The sequence below is a fragment of the Triturus cristatus genome, chromosome 4_2 (genome assembly GCF_964204655.1).
Source record: "Triturus cristatus chromosome 4_2, aTriCri1.1, whole genome shotgun sequence".
Taxonomy (NCBI): Eukaryota; Metazoa; Chordata; class Amphibia; order Caudata; family Salamandridae; genus Triturus; species Triturus cristatus.
Window position 1 is genome coordinate 40,017,819 of NC_140586.1, and position 14,740 is coordinate 40,032,558.

Below are 14,740 nucleotides of genomic sequence, written 5' to 3' on the forward strand. Positions count from 1 at the left end.
CATCTCAAAAGGATTTCTACCCACATCCTTCCCTGGGGGGGTGCGGTATGCCCACACTAGTTTCATGACGGAAGTTCTCCAATCTCCCTCTTCACAATGAGCCAATTGTAGACCCTCTTTCAGAGCCATATTACACCTTTCAACAAAACCCTTAGCCTGTGGGTAATAGACAGCGGTCCTAATAAGTGTAATCCCTCTTTCAAGCAGGAATTCCTCAATTTCTTCTGAAAGTAGTTGTACCCCATTCGAATGCCAGCGGGCTTGCATGCTGTGGTCTTGACCAGCAGGAAGAGTAACAAGCATTGGCATTTGGGACCTTATAAGTGTTTCACCATGCAGCACATTATCCTGGGTGCTGTGCCGCCAGGGATTGACGCATTGTCAGGCTTATCTGCACCACTTTTGCGTCCTGTGCAATAGCTCATCGATGATTTTTGCAATCAGATTTTGCTGTTTGCCATTAGGGCAAAATGGAGAAACTTATGCAATAAACATTTGACATATCTGTTTGTAAAACGATTCTGGTGTGTAATATTATTTTAGCACAGACACATTCCGGTCCATGTATAGCTTGTGAAAAAAAGGAATGAAACAGATTTGCCAGCATTTATGTTGTTTATTTAATAAGGACCGCAACAAATATTGGAGAAATGATGAGGTGCAAATTAAAAAGGTCAACAACAAAATCCGTATGATCATAGTATACATCCTGCCGAGTGGTCCAGTGTCAAATGTGCGACACCTTCAGCCTGTCATGGCATTTTAACCATCAGCACTTTGCAGGCCAGGATTCGCATGTCTAAAATGTGAACTGCAAGTCCCAGAATTTTATCTGCATTTAAGCCAGAACTGACCGATGAAATCTCACACGAGTGACTTCGTAGGAGCTATGCAGCTGCACCGTGTAGATATGCAAAAGGACAACTCTACTTTTTGAAAACAAATTACTGTGCCACAATTGGGTTTTTATACCAACCGCAAAAGCACTTACCCACCAACCTTTCTGATGTTAGAAGAAGGAGCTTCTCTTCCCTGCAGAGTATTAACAGGCAGAAGTGGTGGCTCTGAGGTTCCACATGCAATTTTGGGGTGCAAAACTCATATAGTGCATGTGTCCAAACAACCCAATTCGATTACATTGTATCATATGTTATGTGTTCCTTATACAGAAGCAGCAAGCCATAAAAACACAGAATACAAGCAACTGACAATGGCAGTCCTACAGAGAAACCAGATACCATTACAGAAAGGCACAGAGCTGCACAATTAACCAGCACTGGCAAAACCTATAGGTCTCAAATGGTCAATCCGGTCAGATTCTGGCAACTAAAAGTGACAGACATATGTTTGTAACAAAAGATTTTACATAAAAATAGATTACCTACTTGTAGCTGTTGCCAAAGGATCTCGCTGCTGGGGGAAAGCTGCTAACCCAATTCACCTGCCTGTGGATATTTGGACCCTGCTTCCTTCAAGGGACTTTGGTGTGTGCGTTTTTCCTGCCGGCGGGACTGCGAGGACCAGAGTGCTGAGCGCGGCGATCACCGCTGCACCTGGGGCCTCTTCCCGCCAACTCCTCCTCTTTTTCCATCTTCTATTTTTACAACTCCCATCATCTACGCGCTAGCGGAACGCGCGCGGGACGACGGCCGGGGCAAAGACCGGGCAAAGACCGGGCAAAGACCGGGCAAAGACCGGGCAAAGACCGGGCAAAGACCGGGCAAAGACCGGGCAAAGACCGGGCCGTTTGAGGCCGTTCGAGCAAGGGCGACCAAGGGCCGGCCTGGGCCCCTTTGAGCTGTCTGTCGCCCTCGCTACACCTGGACCTGTGTGTAAGCATGTCAACCAGAGAAACCCGGAGTAAGAGCGCCTTAGCGACAGGGAGGACGATTGGAACTCTTGACACGTACTTTGCTAAAGCTGGTTCCCTCCTTGTCGACGAGATCACCATCTTGGAAAGGCGAATCTCTCAAGAAATTGACTGGGTGAGGAGATCTTCCTTGGGTCCTCTTGCACATGCTATGACTCCTGATAAATCTCTAGATTGTACATCTCGAGTAGTAGGGGGGGAAAATGGTATGGATGGAATATCAATTGCACCTGCAACAAATTGCTCTGCCACTTCTTTCGTTGATTGTGATAATTCAGGAAATGCAGAGCTCAGTATATTGCCTCTACCGCCCTGTAAGGCCTCCATACCCCAGCCCTCTGCCGAAGGGATGGTTCCTACACAGAAAGCATGTAGTAATGGGGGAGTTGAATCAACACGCCCAGGGTGAGAGGGAGGGAGCAATTCCGAAAAATCAAACAAGGGCCCACTCAACGGGGGGCAAACACGTTAAAGCTGCCAAATCCAGCTCCAGGCCCAAGGGAATCCCAAAGGAATTACCGAGCAAAGGGTCAAAGCCATCATGTAGAACAGGTGTATTGCATCATCAAATTCCGGCTAAAACTCTTCCAAGCCAGCACAATTCAGCTGAGGGGGAGGAGGTCACTCTTTTGGCCCTCCGTACTCTACTGAGGGAATTGCTTATTCCCCTGGAAGAACGTTTGGCCAATATGGAAATTTGTTTAATGGATCTGCGCAAGGGACTTTTGGGTTTAGCTTCAGGCCGAAGAATGGCCGAACATAGTGTAGTTGGGAACTTTGTTCGTACCTCCAATTTGCCCACAAACCCTGTCATCTTGTCTTCTCAATTACCTATAGCTACCCAAATAGATAATACTACTATAGCTCCCCTGCTAAAATCTCCCCCCACAACACTGTGCAGCCAACAACAACCTCTGACAGCAAACCCTAGTAAGTTGAGCATAGCCGGGCCGTTATACACACTGGCTGAGGAGAAAGTAATAAATAATGTAATCCACACTCCGGCTAGGCAAGCTAGTTCTCAAAATTGGTGCAAAGTGGTAAATCTCCCCCCAGAGGCGGCAGTATATTCAGTTGTCTTGAAGGGGGTCCCTATGTTACGTGGAAACGCGGTGGAATCGTACGACTCCCTGCATAATAAGGTCACTAGTTGGCTAAATACTCATAGGTCACTACCATCTAGCCTTGATGGCAAAATTCTCTTGGTAAGAAGGGTCCCATGGATTGGTCATACTGATAAGAATAATGTTGGGGACTGCATAATTGTAAATTTTAGGAGCCCTAACATTGTACCATACATTTGTAACTGGTCTGGTAATACAGGATTGACATCTATTGAAGTGGTCCATCTGTCATATTTTTATCCTAATAGTAGTAATTTAAATTTGAATAATGATGACGGTTGGTCCAGGGTTGGTCCTGACGTTGATGGACCCAGACACAGACTTAGGTCCAGTCGCAATGTTCCTTCCAATTATGCCAACTACATACATCCCAATAGATATAGTTGCCTTGAACAGGTAGATTGACGTTATTTGCGACAAGAGCCTGTAAGTGCCAAAATAGAGACCACTCTTCGAGAATCCCGCGTATTACGATAGGAGTCTTTGCCATCTACTAACTCCCAGGGTCTAGCAATCCATTCACCCAAGAGTATACAGGGTCCTAACAATAATAACCAAAGTCCGATTGCCTCACCCACTCCTAATGTTTCTACTATTTCTTCATTGACCCTTGAAACATCATCGCATGCACCTCCATCCCCAACTATGGATGTTATAATGGAGGAAAATGGCGGATATGGATTAGAAGTGCCTGATAACGTCTTAAAGGTTCTTTCTTGGAATGTCGCAGGTATCACCAACAAAATAGATACGAGTGACTGGGACTCTTTAATAAGTAATAGTGACATTTGTCTCTTTCAGGAGACTTGGGCTAGGGAACCTCTGTCCAGAGCGGATTATGCAGTCTTTGAAGTAACTGCAATTTGGTCTGGCAGGGGGAGGCCATCTGGAGGACTGGCGATCTGGGTAGCTAGTCACATTGGGTGTAATGCGGAGAGCCTACCGACTCTCTCGCCGGACATACAGTGTGTTCTACTCAAGTGGCCCAATGGTTCCAAATTAGCAGTCCTTAATGTGTACTCCCGCCCTATTAGTATTACTATGGAATCCCCACTACTAGATGATCTTGCGCGCTTTCTGGAATCCCTTACTAATAATCTTAAGATAGTGCTGGGCGGTGATTTTAATTGTCACTTTGAGCCCTTGGAAGGCTTAAAGGAAGGTGCACTTACGGCAGAAGATGATCTCTGGGGTGTCCCCCCCCCCCCCCCCCCCCCCTGCCAATCCCCGTACGTTAAATCCTGGTCCCCCTTGGCTGTGCAAATCATGTCCCTAACATTAAATTTCTCTCTAAGGGCATGTAATGGACGCACTATCTCTGATACCCCTTCTGCATGCACGTTTAACAGGAAGAACCATGAATCCAGGTTGGACTATATTTTTGTAGATATTAGTCTATAGCCAAAGGTCTTGGACTTTAAAGTCACTGTTAGATCGGACAGTGACCACAATGCACTTATAATGGAGATGGTGCATCCTGTGGCTGCTGCGCGATCTCTTTCTGCTGAGCTTGGTCATGATCCTGGGAACCTGGTACTTAGCTCAAACAGACGCAGGGTTAAGTGGGGGAAACTGCAGAACTCAGAGGAGTCTACAAGTAATATCTACAGGATAGCACTCCCAGAGCTACAAGAACTGGATTTGCTAATTATGCAGCCTAAAGATCTGCATTTTAACGAGAAGCTGGCCTTAATCCATGATGACCTAGTGGGTGCACTGGGTGAGGTTTTCTACCCAGTGTTACCGCAGAGGAAAAATAAACACGTACCCCAACATGGTATAACTCATCCTGCAGAAAGATTAAGACAGAATTAATAAATACAGTCAAAATAGGTTTGGATAAAACTAAAATTTCTGATCTTAGACGAAACTACAGGAGAGTTATGGCAGTGGCACGGTCAGAATGGGATTGGAACAGATGGCAGGATCTCACATTTGCACTTGAAACGAGGGATATGAGAAAATTTTGGTCTCTGGTAAATGCCGGCACGGCAGAACCCAAAGCTGCAGTGGAGCCAAACATTGCAGCATCTATATGGGAGGCCCACTTTGGACAGCTTTATCAAGAATCGTTTCGATGCGATGATGAGGGGTATGTGGCTTCTACAATTGTCCATGACCCTACATCTGAACTGGAATTCACTCTTGTCGAGGTGGCTAACGCAATCGGGGGTTTGGCGAAGGGCAAGGCACCGGGTCTTGATAGGTTGCCTGGTGACCTTTTTCGTCTTCATCCAGACATTTGGGGTCCCTATTTCCTCATACTTTTTAATTCCATTCTGGGTCGGATGGAGATTCCCTGTACTTGGCTGGGGGCGGAGATAGTTCCTATTTTTAAAAAGGGCTCTCCTCTTCTCCCAGCCAACTACAGGCCAATAAGTCTCATAGATGTCCCTGAAAAATTATATTCTCGCCTCCTCTTGAACCACCTCTCGGAGTGGATGGAGGACAATAAAATTCTTAGTCCTCTCCAGGCTGGCTTCAGGAAAAAAACATCCACCATGGACCAGATCTTCCGCCTCGTTCTCCTTTACTGGAAAACTGTAATCATCGAGAGGGGAAGGCTGTACATGGTGTTCGTGGTCCTGAGGTCAACATTCGACCTAGTTCCCAGGAAAAAATTATGGCAGACTTTAAAGGAGTTAGGCGTTCCAACCCACATATTAAATGCAATTATCAGGCTCCATGAGAATAACTATGCACAGGTCAGGCATGGGAGGTTGGGAGCACTGTCATCAAAATTCCCGGTCCTCAGAGGGGTCAGGCAGGGCTGTGTCCTTGCACCAACCCTGTTCTGTCTTTACGTTAACAGTGTCATAGCACATCTTGACACTGTTGTCGACAATGATGCCCCCTGTTTGGGCAGCAGGAGGGTACCCGCCATTATGTTTGCGGATGACACCCTCCTGCTGTCGAAATCTCCGATGGGGATCCAACGGATCCTTGATGGATTTGGCCTTTTCTGCAAGCAACATGGTCTAGAAATTAATACAGGAAAGACCAACTTCATGATATTTAATCCATCATCTAAAACCAGACCTAATCCTTCTCTGAGCCCTGAAAGATTGGAGAGGGTGAATACCTTTCAGTATCTGGGGGTAACTCTCCATGAGAATTTATCTTGGGAACCTCAGGTGACTAGAAGCCGGCTCAAGCTTTCCCAACTGTCAGGGGGAATTCTGAAAGTGGCAAATTCCTCTACATACAAACCTATTAGTCCGGCAGTTGAGATGTATAAAACGCAAGCAAAAGCCGCCGCATCCTACGGTGGAGAACTTTGGGGACATAAAGCGGGTTTAGGAATTGTAAAAGTAGAGAACAATTTTATAAGGCGCCTTTTGTCTCTTCCTTGTGGCACACCCCTTCTCCCCCTAAGATTAGACTTGGGTCTACCCTCCATAAGAGAAGACCTGGAATTAATGCCACTGAGATTCTGGCATAGGCTTTGGTCCACTGCCGAGCTCGAACATTACAGGCAAGAGCTCACCCATGTCATGAATTATAATCTCTGTGATAAAATCCCGTGGCTGGTTTTTATAAAGAAAGAACTTTACCGACTAGGTCTTCCCGAACTATGGGATTCCCCCGAACAAGGCTGCTTCAGGGTGCCACGCAAACGCCTTGTGGGTATTTATAGGGAGAAAAGTTTTGCCTCCCTGGTTTCCGCCCCCAATAAAGGTATTTTGACTGTTAGATTTTTGGATTTCAAGGATTCATACCAATTCGAAGGGTTTATGGACATCATTTTCCCCATACTAGCTAGAAAATTGTTCATCCAATGGAGGCTAGGGACTCTTCCCATCAAAATATTTATTCACAACTGGGCAAAAAGGACGGATAAAATCTGCCCAGGTTGTTGCATTCATGATGAGGAAGAATCCCATATTATGTTTTTCTGTCCTGCATACAACCGACCCAGAAAATTCTGGTTAGCTCCTCTATGCAGAAATTTGGGCTTAAGGAGCTATCTCCATTCGCTTAGAATATTGAAAACGAGCACGGCACCCCACATAGTATTTGCAGTTGCTAAATTTTTAATGGCCATGTGGCAGTTAAGGTCAAAATATCTTAAAGACTGATCCCTTTGGCTATGAACCTTAACGCTTCTTGCAATAAGAAATTATTTTTACATTATGATGGTTTTATGTATTTTATCATGTTCTTATATTAATGTGGATGTATTTTAATGACATTGTTTTTGTATCTTTTATGGCCTAATTGGCCGAAATAAAGAATTTGATTGATTGATTACCTACTGAATACAGTTCTAACAGAATGTACTTATTAGCAGGCAGGCACACTTAAAACAGGTTTCAAAACTCTATTAGCCTCCTCAGACTTTTTCCTCAAACATGTCCTAGGCCCCTGTGATGCTTAGAAGGAGGAGCTTAGTGCGTTTGCGGGGAGGGGCGCCACTGGGGCTGGGAAAGCAAGGGATGCTCCGAGTGGGGGTTGGGTGGTTTGTCCGGAGATGGTGCTGTAAGTGCCCGATGGATGGCGGCTGTGTTTGGAGTCGGAGTTGGGAGACGTTGAAACAGTCTGCTGCAACCAAAACTGGTGGCACCACGGTTTGAATGAGGCCTCCGGTGGACCGCCCCACTGCCTGCAACCCAGATTAGTAAAAAGATATCACAAATGGAACCGCTCTGAGAAAGCGTAATAGAGCACAAGTGCTGAGTTTAGTAGCAGACCGCACCCCAAAAGAAAAGTGTTTGCTGTCCGACTACCAACGAGCAAATTAAAGTGTTAATAGTCACACAAATGAAAAAATTGTGAAAGCCGTAAGTACGGCAAATGTAACTTAGTAAAACAGTTGCTTAAATTAAGAACATACAGACTCCGATGAGCGGCTCACATGGGACTGCTCCGATGAGATGGGATTCAGAGTGCCGACTTCAGACGGACGGCATCCAAAGTTGCAACAAAGGCTAAATAAAAAAAGTAGTGCACCAAAACACATGGCCAATAGTTAAAGATTCCATGTAAACAAGGCAGTCTCCACGGCAGGAACAAAACAGCCACAAGGCGGGACAAATGTTAACTATTTACCAAAGAAATGTCAAAAGGCAGAGGAAGTAACCAATGAAAAGCGATGGGTGTGCTGAAAGCGCAGAGAGCAAATGCAGCATGTCTCAAGAGACAGCTCATGTGATGCCTAGGCTCGACCTAAAAAATACAGACATGTTATCTGAAATGTGTCTGCATTTTTTGGAGGCATGGCCTGGAAACACTGGTAGCTTCAAGGGACTGAACACAGGCTGGGCACTGAGGAAACTTAACTCCTCTGTGGCACAGCCACGTACCCCACTGGTCATCCATGTTGCTAGCCCAGGGGGGTCGTACCCCTGTTTGAAGACTGTTTTAACACTGCTGTTCAAGATGCGACTTGTCCATTTCTTGGGCTTGCGCATTCCTGCTAGTTATTCACATAATTACCAGTAACTTCAAAGTTTTAAAAAAAAAAAAAATCGTTGCGGATAGGGCTAGCCTCTCCACCTACAAGAACGAATACCTAACTAAATGCCACTTGCTAGCATGCTAAGTGTTTATTTCAGTAGTGTGTGAAATCGTCTAAATTTACTTCCATGGAATTCTAGAGAACGCTGCCACGAGTTGTGCAGTTTTTCTTGTTTTTCAACTCACAAATTCACTCTGCGTTCTTTTTTCCCTTTATTCTGAAAACTGATTTGCTGAAAAAAATGCAGCTTGACTGTGCAGACTATCTCTTTTTAAAATGTCTTAATTTCACGAAAATGTAAAATGATTACATTCTCCTAATCGCGCTAGAGAATTTAATAATTTCTCTCATCCAGTTATTCTCAATTTAAATAAGTTAAGTGGCTCTTCAAGTGGTAAATTCCATAAGCACAGAAAATCATCTGCGGTAAGAGCTTTTATTACAGTATGGCTGTTATCAACAGGTACTGAAACATGGTCTAAATGAAATGTTTCGTGTCATTTTCACAAATAAATAACTGCTTACAAACTAGATCTGTAAAACCATCACTGAACTTCAAACCAACCAAAATACATATTGAGAGTTGCATTGAAGCAAATGTGTGAACTAGTATATACCTGAACAGCCACGTTCACCACAATCAATTGCGACATGAAAAATGAAGCTAGTGCAGCCTGCACTTTTCATGTAACAGATGAAAAACTACAAAGTACAACAGGGGAAAGGATGTTAGGCCAGATACAGACATGGCCGAGACTGATGCTGGCTTAATAGAGTGCAGCCACAACAAACGGGCTTGAACCATGCCAAATTTTTAGAACGTCCACATAAAATAAATGTGCATAGAGGAAATTGAACTAAGTTACATAGTTAGTATTTTGAGTGAAAAAACTGGTATGGAGCCGGCCATCTCGGACTTGTTGATTTTACACAGATAAATATGTTCACGCACCAGTTTTGATCACTTCCGTGACCAGTCAGGCTGAGTCATGACGCAATATTGCTCTCTTGCGGCACTGAACCTTTTCCTTTAACAGGAACTTGTGTGTTAGCATTTCCTGCCAAAAGGAACATAGCTATTGTTCCCACTAGGTGAGGAAGTACATTTGTCTTTTCATTTATTTTCCTACCTTTGCCCTGCATTGTGAGGGGTATGTCTGCCAAAACCTGGGACTCTCTATGGAAGAACTGGTGGTTAAAATGTGACCTTTATTGGCAATTTTAGAACTGGAACATACACGTGTGGATGGGAACTGTAGGATGGTGAAGCCTGTAAGCTGTCATGATGTTGAGGCCGACTGGTGGAGGGTGTTTAAGAGCGCCTGAAGAGTTCATGCAGTTGTATCATTGGGGAACTATAGAAGCATACAGTAATAATGTAGTGTGGAGGCTGCACGGGAGCATAACTGTTGGCAGCACAATCAGAAGTTTGGAGTTGCATGTGTGCATAACTGTGGCAAGCATAGCTATTAATTTGTAGGTCTTGCCTATCAGATGGCACATGCTGTCTGGTCCTGAAAATACCTATTGTCATCTTACTGTGTCTTAGAATACCCCCCCCCCCTCCCTGCTTACCATTGGTTGCCTTTGTCAATCCCATTTACTTGCTTTTTATGTGTTCCCTTGAGTGGGCTTTCCTTCCTCTTCTTGTGTTTGTCCCTACCGTGGAGCATCACCCCATTACTTGTCCATCCACCGCTTAATCTTCAGGCACTACTTTTTTCCATTTTGGTTTAGCACTCCATGCCTGTTTTTCAGCTGTCTTCATTGTATACTTCTCTTCCTGCCTCTGTACTCTGCGTTTCTCTTTCTTTCTTGCCTGTGTGCTTCTTCCCACCCCCTCTCTGTAGCGCTTGCCCTCGTGTTCTTCTGTCCTCAGGTGTTGCTTTCTTGCCCACGTGCTTCTCCCCCAAATCCACGTTGCGTTCCATTGCCCATGTGCTTCTCTTCCCCTGCCCTCCATGTTGCTCTCTATACCCATGTTATGCATTTCTACCCCTGCCCTATGTGTTGCTTTCGTCTCCCACCCTCTGTGTTCCTTCCCCCAACTGTGCCTTCTGTATTGCTTTCCCCACCTGTGCCCTCGGTGTTGCCTACCCCTCACCTGCACCGTCTGGGTTTTTTCTGCCCCCACCCTCCTTGTTGCATCCTCCCGCCCACATCTTCCATGTTCCAACTCAGCTCTGTAAATAAAAGAAAAGCCTGTGTCATTTTGTTGGTGCGTGCATGTGTAGGGCACATGTCTACAAAATGACGTGGACGTCTGCCCTAGGCTTTTCTTTTCCCTCCAGTTTAGCCAGTCTGCACAGCACTGCTAAAATCCATTGGAAAAGCTGATATGTCCCAAAGGTGAGACCTATTGGCTTTGCAAATGATTTTTAATTTTGGAGGGGGGGGGAATTGCGGGCTTGGTCCTTCTGATATTGTGACTGTCCTGATTTACAACGCACGCTTGTCGTTGTAGTTTACCAATTTGTCATAAGTGTGCACATACATGAAAAAGTTGACTTCCTGAAAGTAGACCTCGTTGCTCAGTTGAGATTTGGATCTGTAACCATTTGCGCCTTGGTTGAAACGACTCTCTGCATCACATGGGTTTTGTATTTCCAAAGCGTGGCAGTAACTGAATCCCTTCTATGGATCAATTATTTTGTGTTGAGTTATGGCCCTCATGCACAGTGTGAGGTTTGTAGACAAATGGCACCACTGTGGCGTTGTGGCGTGCAAACTGTCTGGAGCGATTGCAGATGGTCAGGTGTGTGCAGTGGCAGAGAATGTGGTTGTTGTACACCCTTTGTGGGGCGATTTGGGTGTGATGTGTAAGGCAGCCCAGTCTAGTTGGAGAATGTTGTGGTTATAGTGTGTCCTATACAGGAAGTGTTGGGCATGATGTGTGGTTGTAGCATGTCCTATGTTGGAGTTGTTGAGTGTGGTGTATAAGGCAGACCTATAAGTTTGGAGAGTGGTGTGGTTGTAGTATGACCTATGGAGTAGGAGCTAGATGTGCTGTGTAAGGCAGACCTGTATGGTTTATCTAGAGAGGGGTGTGTTTATAGTACATTCCTAAGCAGGATGAAATGGGATCAGTGCAGAAGATGGGCTCTCTACATGTTGTTGTACTCTGTCCAATGAGGGAAGAGCTGGTGTGATGTGTACGACCGACCTTTATGCTTGATTGTGGTTTCCGTGATTGTAATGTGTCCTATGTTGGAGGAGCCGGGTGAGGTGAATGATATCCTGACATATGGTCTGGTTGTGTCGCACGGAACTTGACCCTGTCAGTACGTGTGCCATGTTTATATGGGTTCTCTGTCGTCAGTGTTGGCGCTGATGTGTCCCTCTCTTTATCTCTCTCCTTAGATCTGCTCGCTTCTCTTCGGAATTCTCTACATCTTGTCGTACGTTGTTATCACCCGCTTCAAGAAGCACGGCGACTTCACGACAGGTGAGTGCGCAGGTTGCGAGTGACGTCACTCGCCAGGCGTCAGCAGGGCAGAGGTGGGGAACGGTGAAACGTCTCGTGTTGCCTACGCACTTCAGGGACCTCGTGAAGGGCATGCCTTTTCGGGGAGGTGTGACCTGTGGCAATCACAGAGGGCATTTCTTTGTGAAAACCGTGTGTTTCGACGCCCTTTCTAGTATTTGTAAACCCGGCTGTAAAGAATGGAATGCTTTAAAATAGGTGGGGAATCTCTTTAGAAGACATCCTCATGGGAGGGGTGTGGGTTTAGCTGCGGACGAGATGTCCTTGAAGGGGTGGGGGGCGTGTTTATGCATTTCCTGAAGTGAGCGTGTTTTGGGGAACTCGTCAATTGTATGTGTTTCGAGGGAGAAAGTGGGGCTTGCAAAGCGTGCAGGTTTTGTTAGTGTTATAAACAGTGCAGGTTTTGTGTGTGGGCGAGGGTTTAAGAGGTGTACGAGTATTGTGGGCCACATGAAGTGTGTATTTTAGGGGCCGCATGAAGTATACTTTTGGGGGTGGGGGTTTGGGGGCTTGTTAAGGTTGCAGGTTTGTGAATGTCCTGAGGTATGCATGTTTTGGGGGAGCTGTGTAGGGGAAGCTTAACTCGAAAGACACCTGCCCACCTGCCTACCTGTTGGGGTGAACTCTGCTCTGCATTCTGCCGTCGGCGCCGCAGCTTCTGTGCTCCCTTCTGCTGCGTGTCTCCCCCGCCGCCGCCACTTTACATCGCGGACGAGTGAGGGGGGAGACTACAGCCCCCAGACTGCCTTGCGGCCGCTGACGCCGCCAACGCGCCCGGAGGCGCTTAAGCTTCCCGCTCCCCCGAGGGAGCCGTGAACTTTTAACTCGAAAGACACCTGCCCACCTGCCTACCTGTTGGGGTGAACTCTGCTCTGCATTCTGCCGTCGGCGCCGCAGCTTCTGTGCTCCCTTCTGCTGCGTGTCTCCCCCGCCGCCGCCACTTTACATCGCGGACGAGTGAGGGGGGAGACTACAGCCCCCAGACTGCCTTGCGGCTGCTGACGCCGCCAACGCGCCCGGAGGCGCTTAAAAGTTCACGGCTCCCTCGGGGGAGCGGGAAGCTTAACTCGAAAGACACCTGCCCACCTGCCTACCTGTTGGGGTGAACTCTGCTCTGCATTCTGCCGTCGGCGCCGCAGCTTCTGTGCTCCCTTCTGCTGCGTGTCTCCCCCGCCGCCGCCACTTTACATCGCGGACGAGTGAGGGGGAAGACTACAGCCCCCAGACTGCCTTGCGGCCGCTGATGCCGCCAACGCGCCCGGAGGCGCTTAAAAGTTCACGGCTCCCTCCGCGTCGCGGGACGCGCGCGGGCGACGCCGGGCTAAGCCCGGGCAAAGGGCGGGCCCTCTGTGGCCCTCAGAGGCCTGAGGAGGTCGGGTCTGGGCCAGAGACGTTGTTGCTGTGTGATTTACGTCCTTGAGGTTGATTGTGAGCCCGCGCTTTATGGTTGTGTCATTAAGTGGTTATTAGAGTTAACATATGATGGGTACAGTGGGCTTGTTGTCTTTGAAGAACCTCACTACTCCTGATTTAAATCTGTTATAGTATTTGGTGGAGTGGTAGGACCAATGAGCAACGGCAAACTTAATGAAATGCCGCCAATGAAGGGCCCAATGGATAATTATCTCATTAAAAAGGTCAGCAAGATTAATAGTGATAGGAGGGCTTCCTTGGGCAAAGAAAGCCTTATCTTGATGCCTGGAGAAGTGTCCCTCCCATTGGTTGATACACACACGGCTAGTAATTCTACCTGTGGAGTAATGAAAGCTGTTACTACTACTGTTCAGGTGCATAACGAAAGGCATGTTGACCCTTTAGCTAACCCTAAGGTTCATTTAGAGCATGCCTCGGTATCTACTAAATCGATTAGGAAAGTTAAAAAAGCTAAACGTAGATATAGGGGTAAGCATGCTCAAAAAAGATTAGTAACTTCAACTTATAAAAGCGGTTCTCTAACGCAGAAATTTTTGGGTAAAAATCCCGACTTGGGGCATTTAGGAACAGAGCCATCATTTTTGCCTAATTCACAAAATTTGCCATTAGCTCCCATTACATTACATAATTTTGATCTTGAGGGATCTGTAGGTGAAGTTTCGGATAATTTTTATGTAGCAGATTCCCCTTTAAATACGCCCGACAACGCTGGCGACTCTTTATTGAGTTTTTATGCTAGCAGTGTCGACGAAGGGTCTCCTAATTTGCTGAATTTTTCACCGGCTTCTCCTCTAATTTCACTCAATGAAGAACCTAAAGGGACTAACCTCCAGAAAAATAAGGGAGGTTTAACTTTAAAATGGCTAACTGAAAATTTGCAAGAGATCATAACTCCTATTCTTAGGGAAGTAATGGGTCAATTGACCTCGCAGATGCCATCCTTATTAACCAATCATTGCTTTCCTAATGAGAGAGATACTTTGGCGAAAATTGAATATATGGTAAAATCTCTAATTCAGCCTCTTTTGGAGAATGTCGTAACTACTAACATGCGCTTTGACTCTATTGAGAAAAAACTCACTGATAACACCTCTGCACTTTCTGCCTTGGTGACAGGCCTAGAGAACAGTAGCTCTGGCAATTCTTCTGCCAAAGCACCGAGTAATATTACTTCTGACCCACTAAGCCATTCTACTACTCTAAAATCTACCCAGATTAGACATGTGTCATCCTGCCTTCCATCTACTAAAGTTCCAACTAAGCCCCTCCAAACGAATAAAAACATGCAAAGCAATTGATAATATAGCCGATAATTTGACCTCGGAATCAAATTTAGCTTCAACACAAATGAACAACGTGCCTATTAAGGA

At 46.1% G+C, this 14,740-nt stretch overlaps 1 protein-coding gene across 1 annotated transcript in view; it reads left to right on the top strand.

Moving 5' to 3' along the window:
- The window catches only part of LMBR1L (limb development membrane protein 1 like), a 129,467-nt gene that overhangs the window by 49,959 nt on the left and 64,768 nt on the right, over nucleotides 1–14,740 (top strand). The window contains exon 2 of the mRNA XM_085600340.1: nucleotides 11,813–11,897. Coding sequence (XP_085456466.1) covers nucleotides 11,813–11,897 — 85 coding nt within the window. The remainder of the gene's footprint in view (nucleotides 1–11,812; nucleotides 11,898–14,740) is intronic.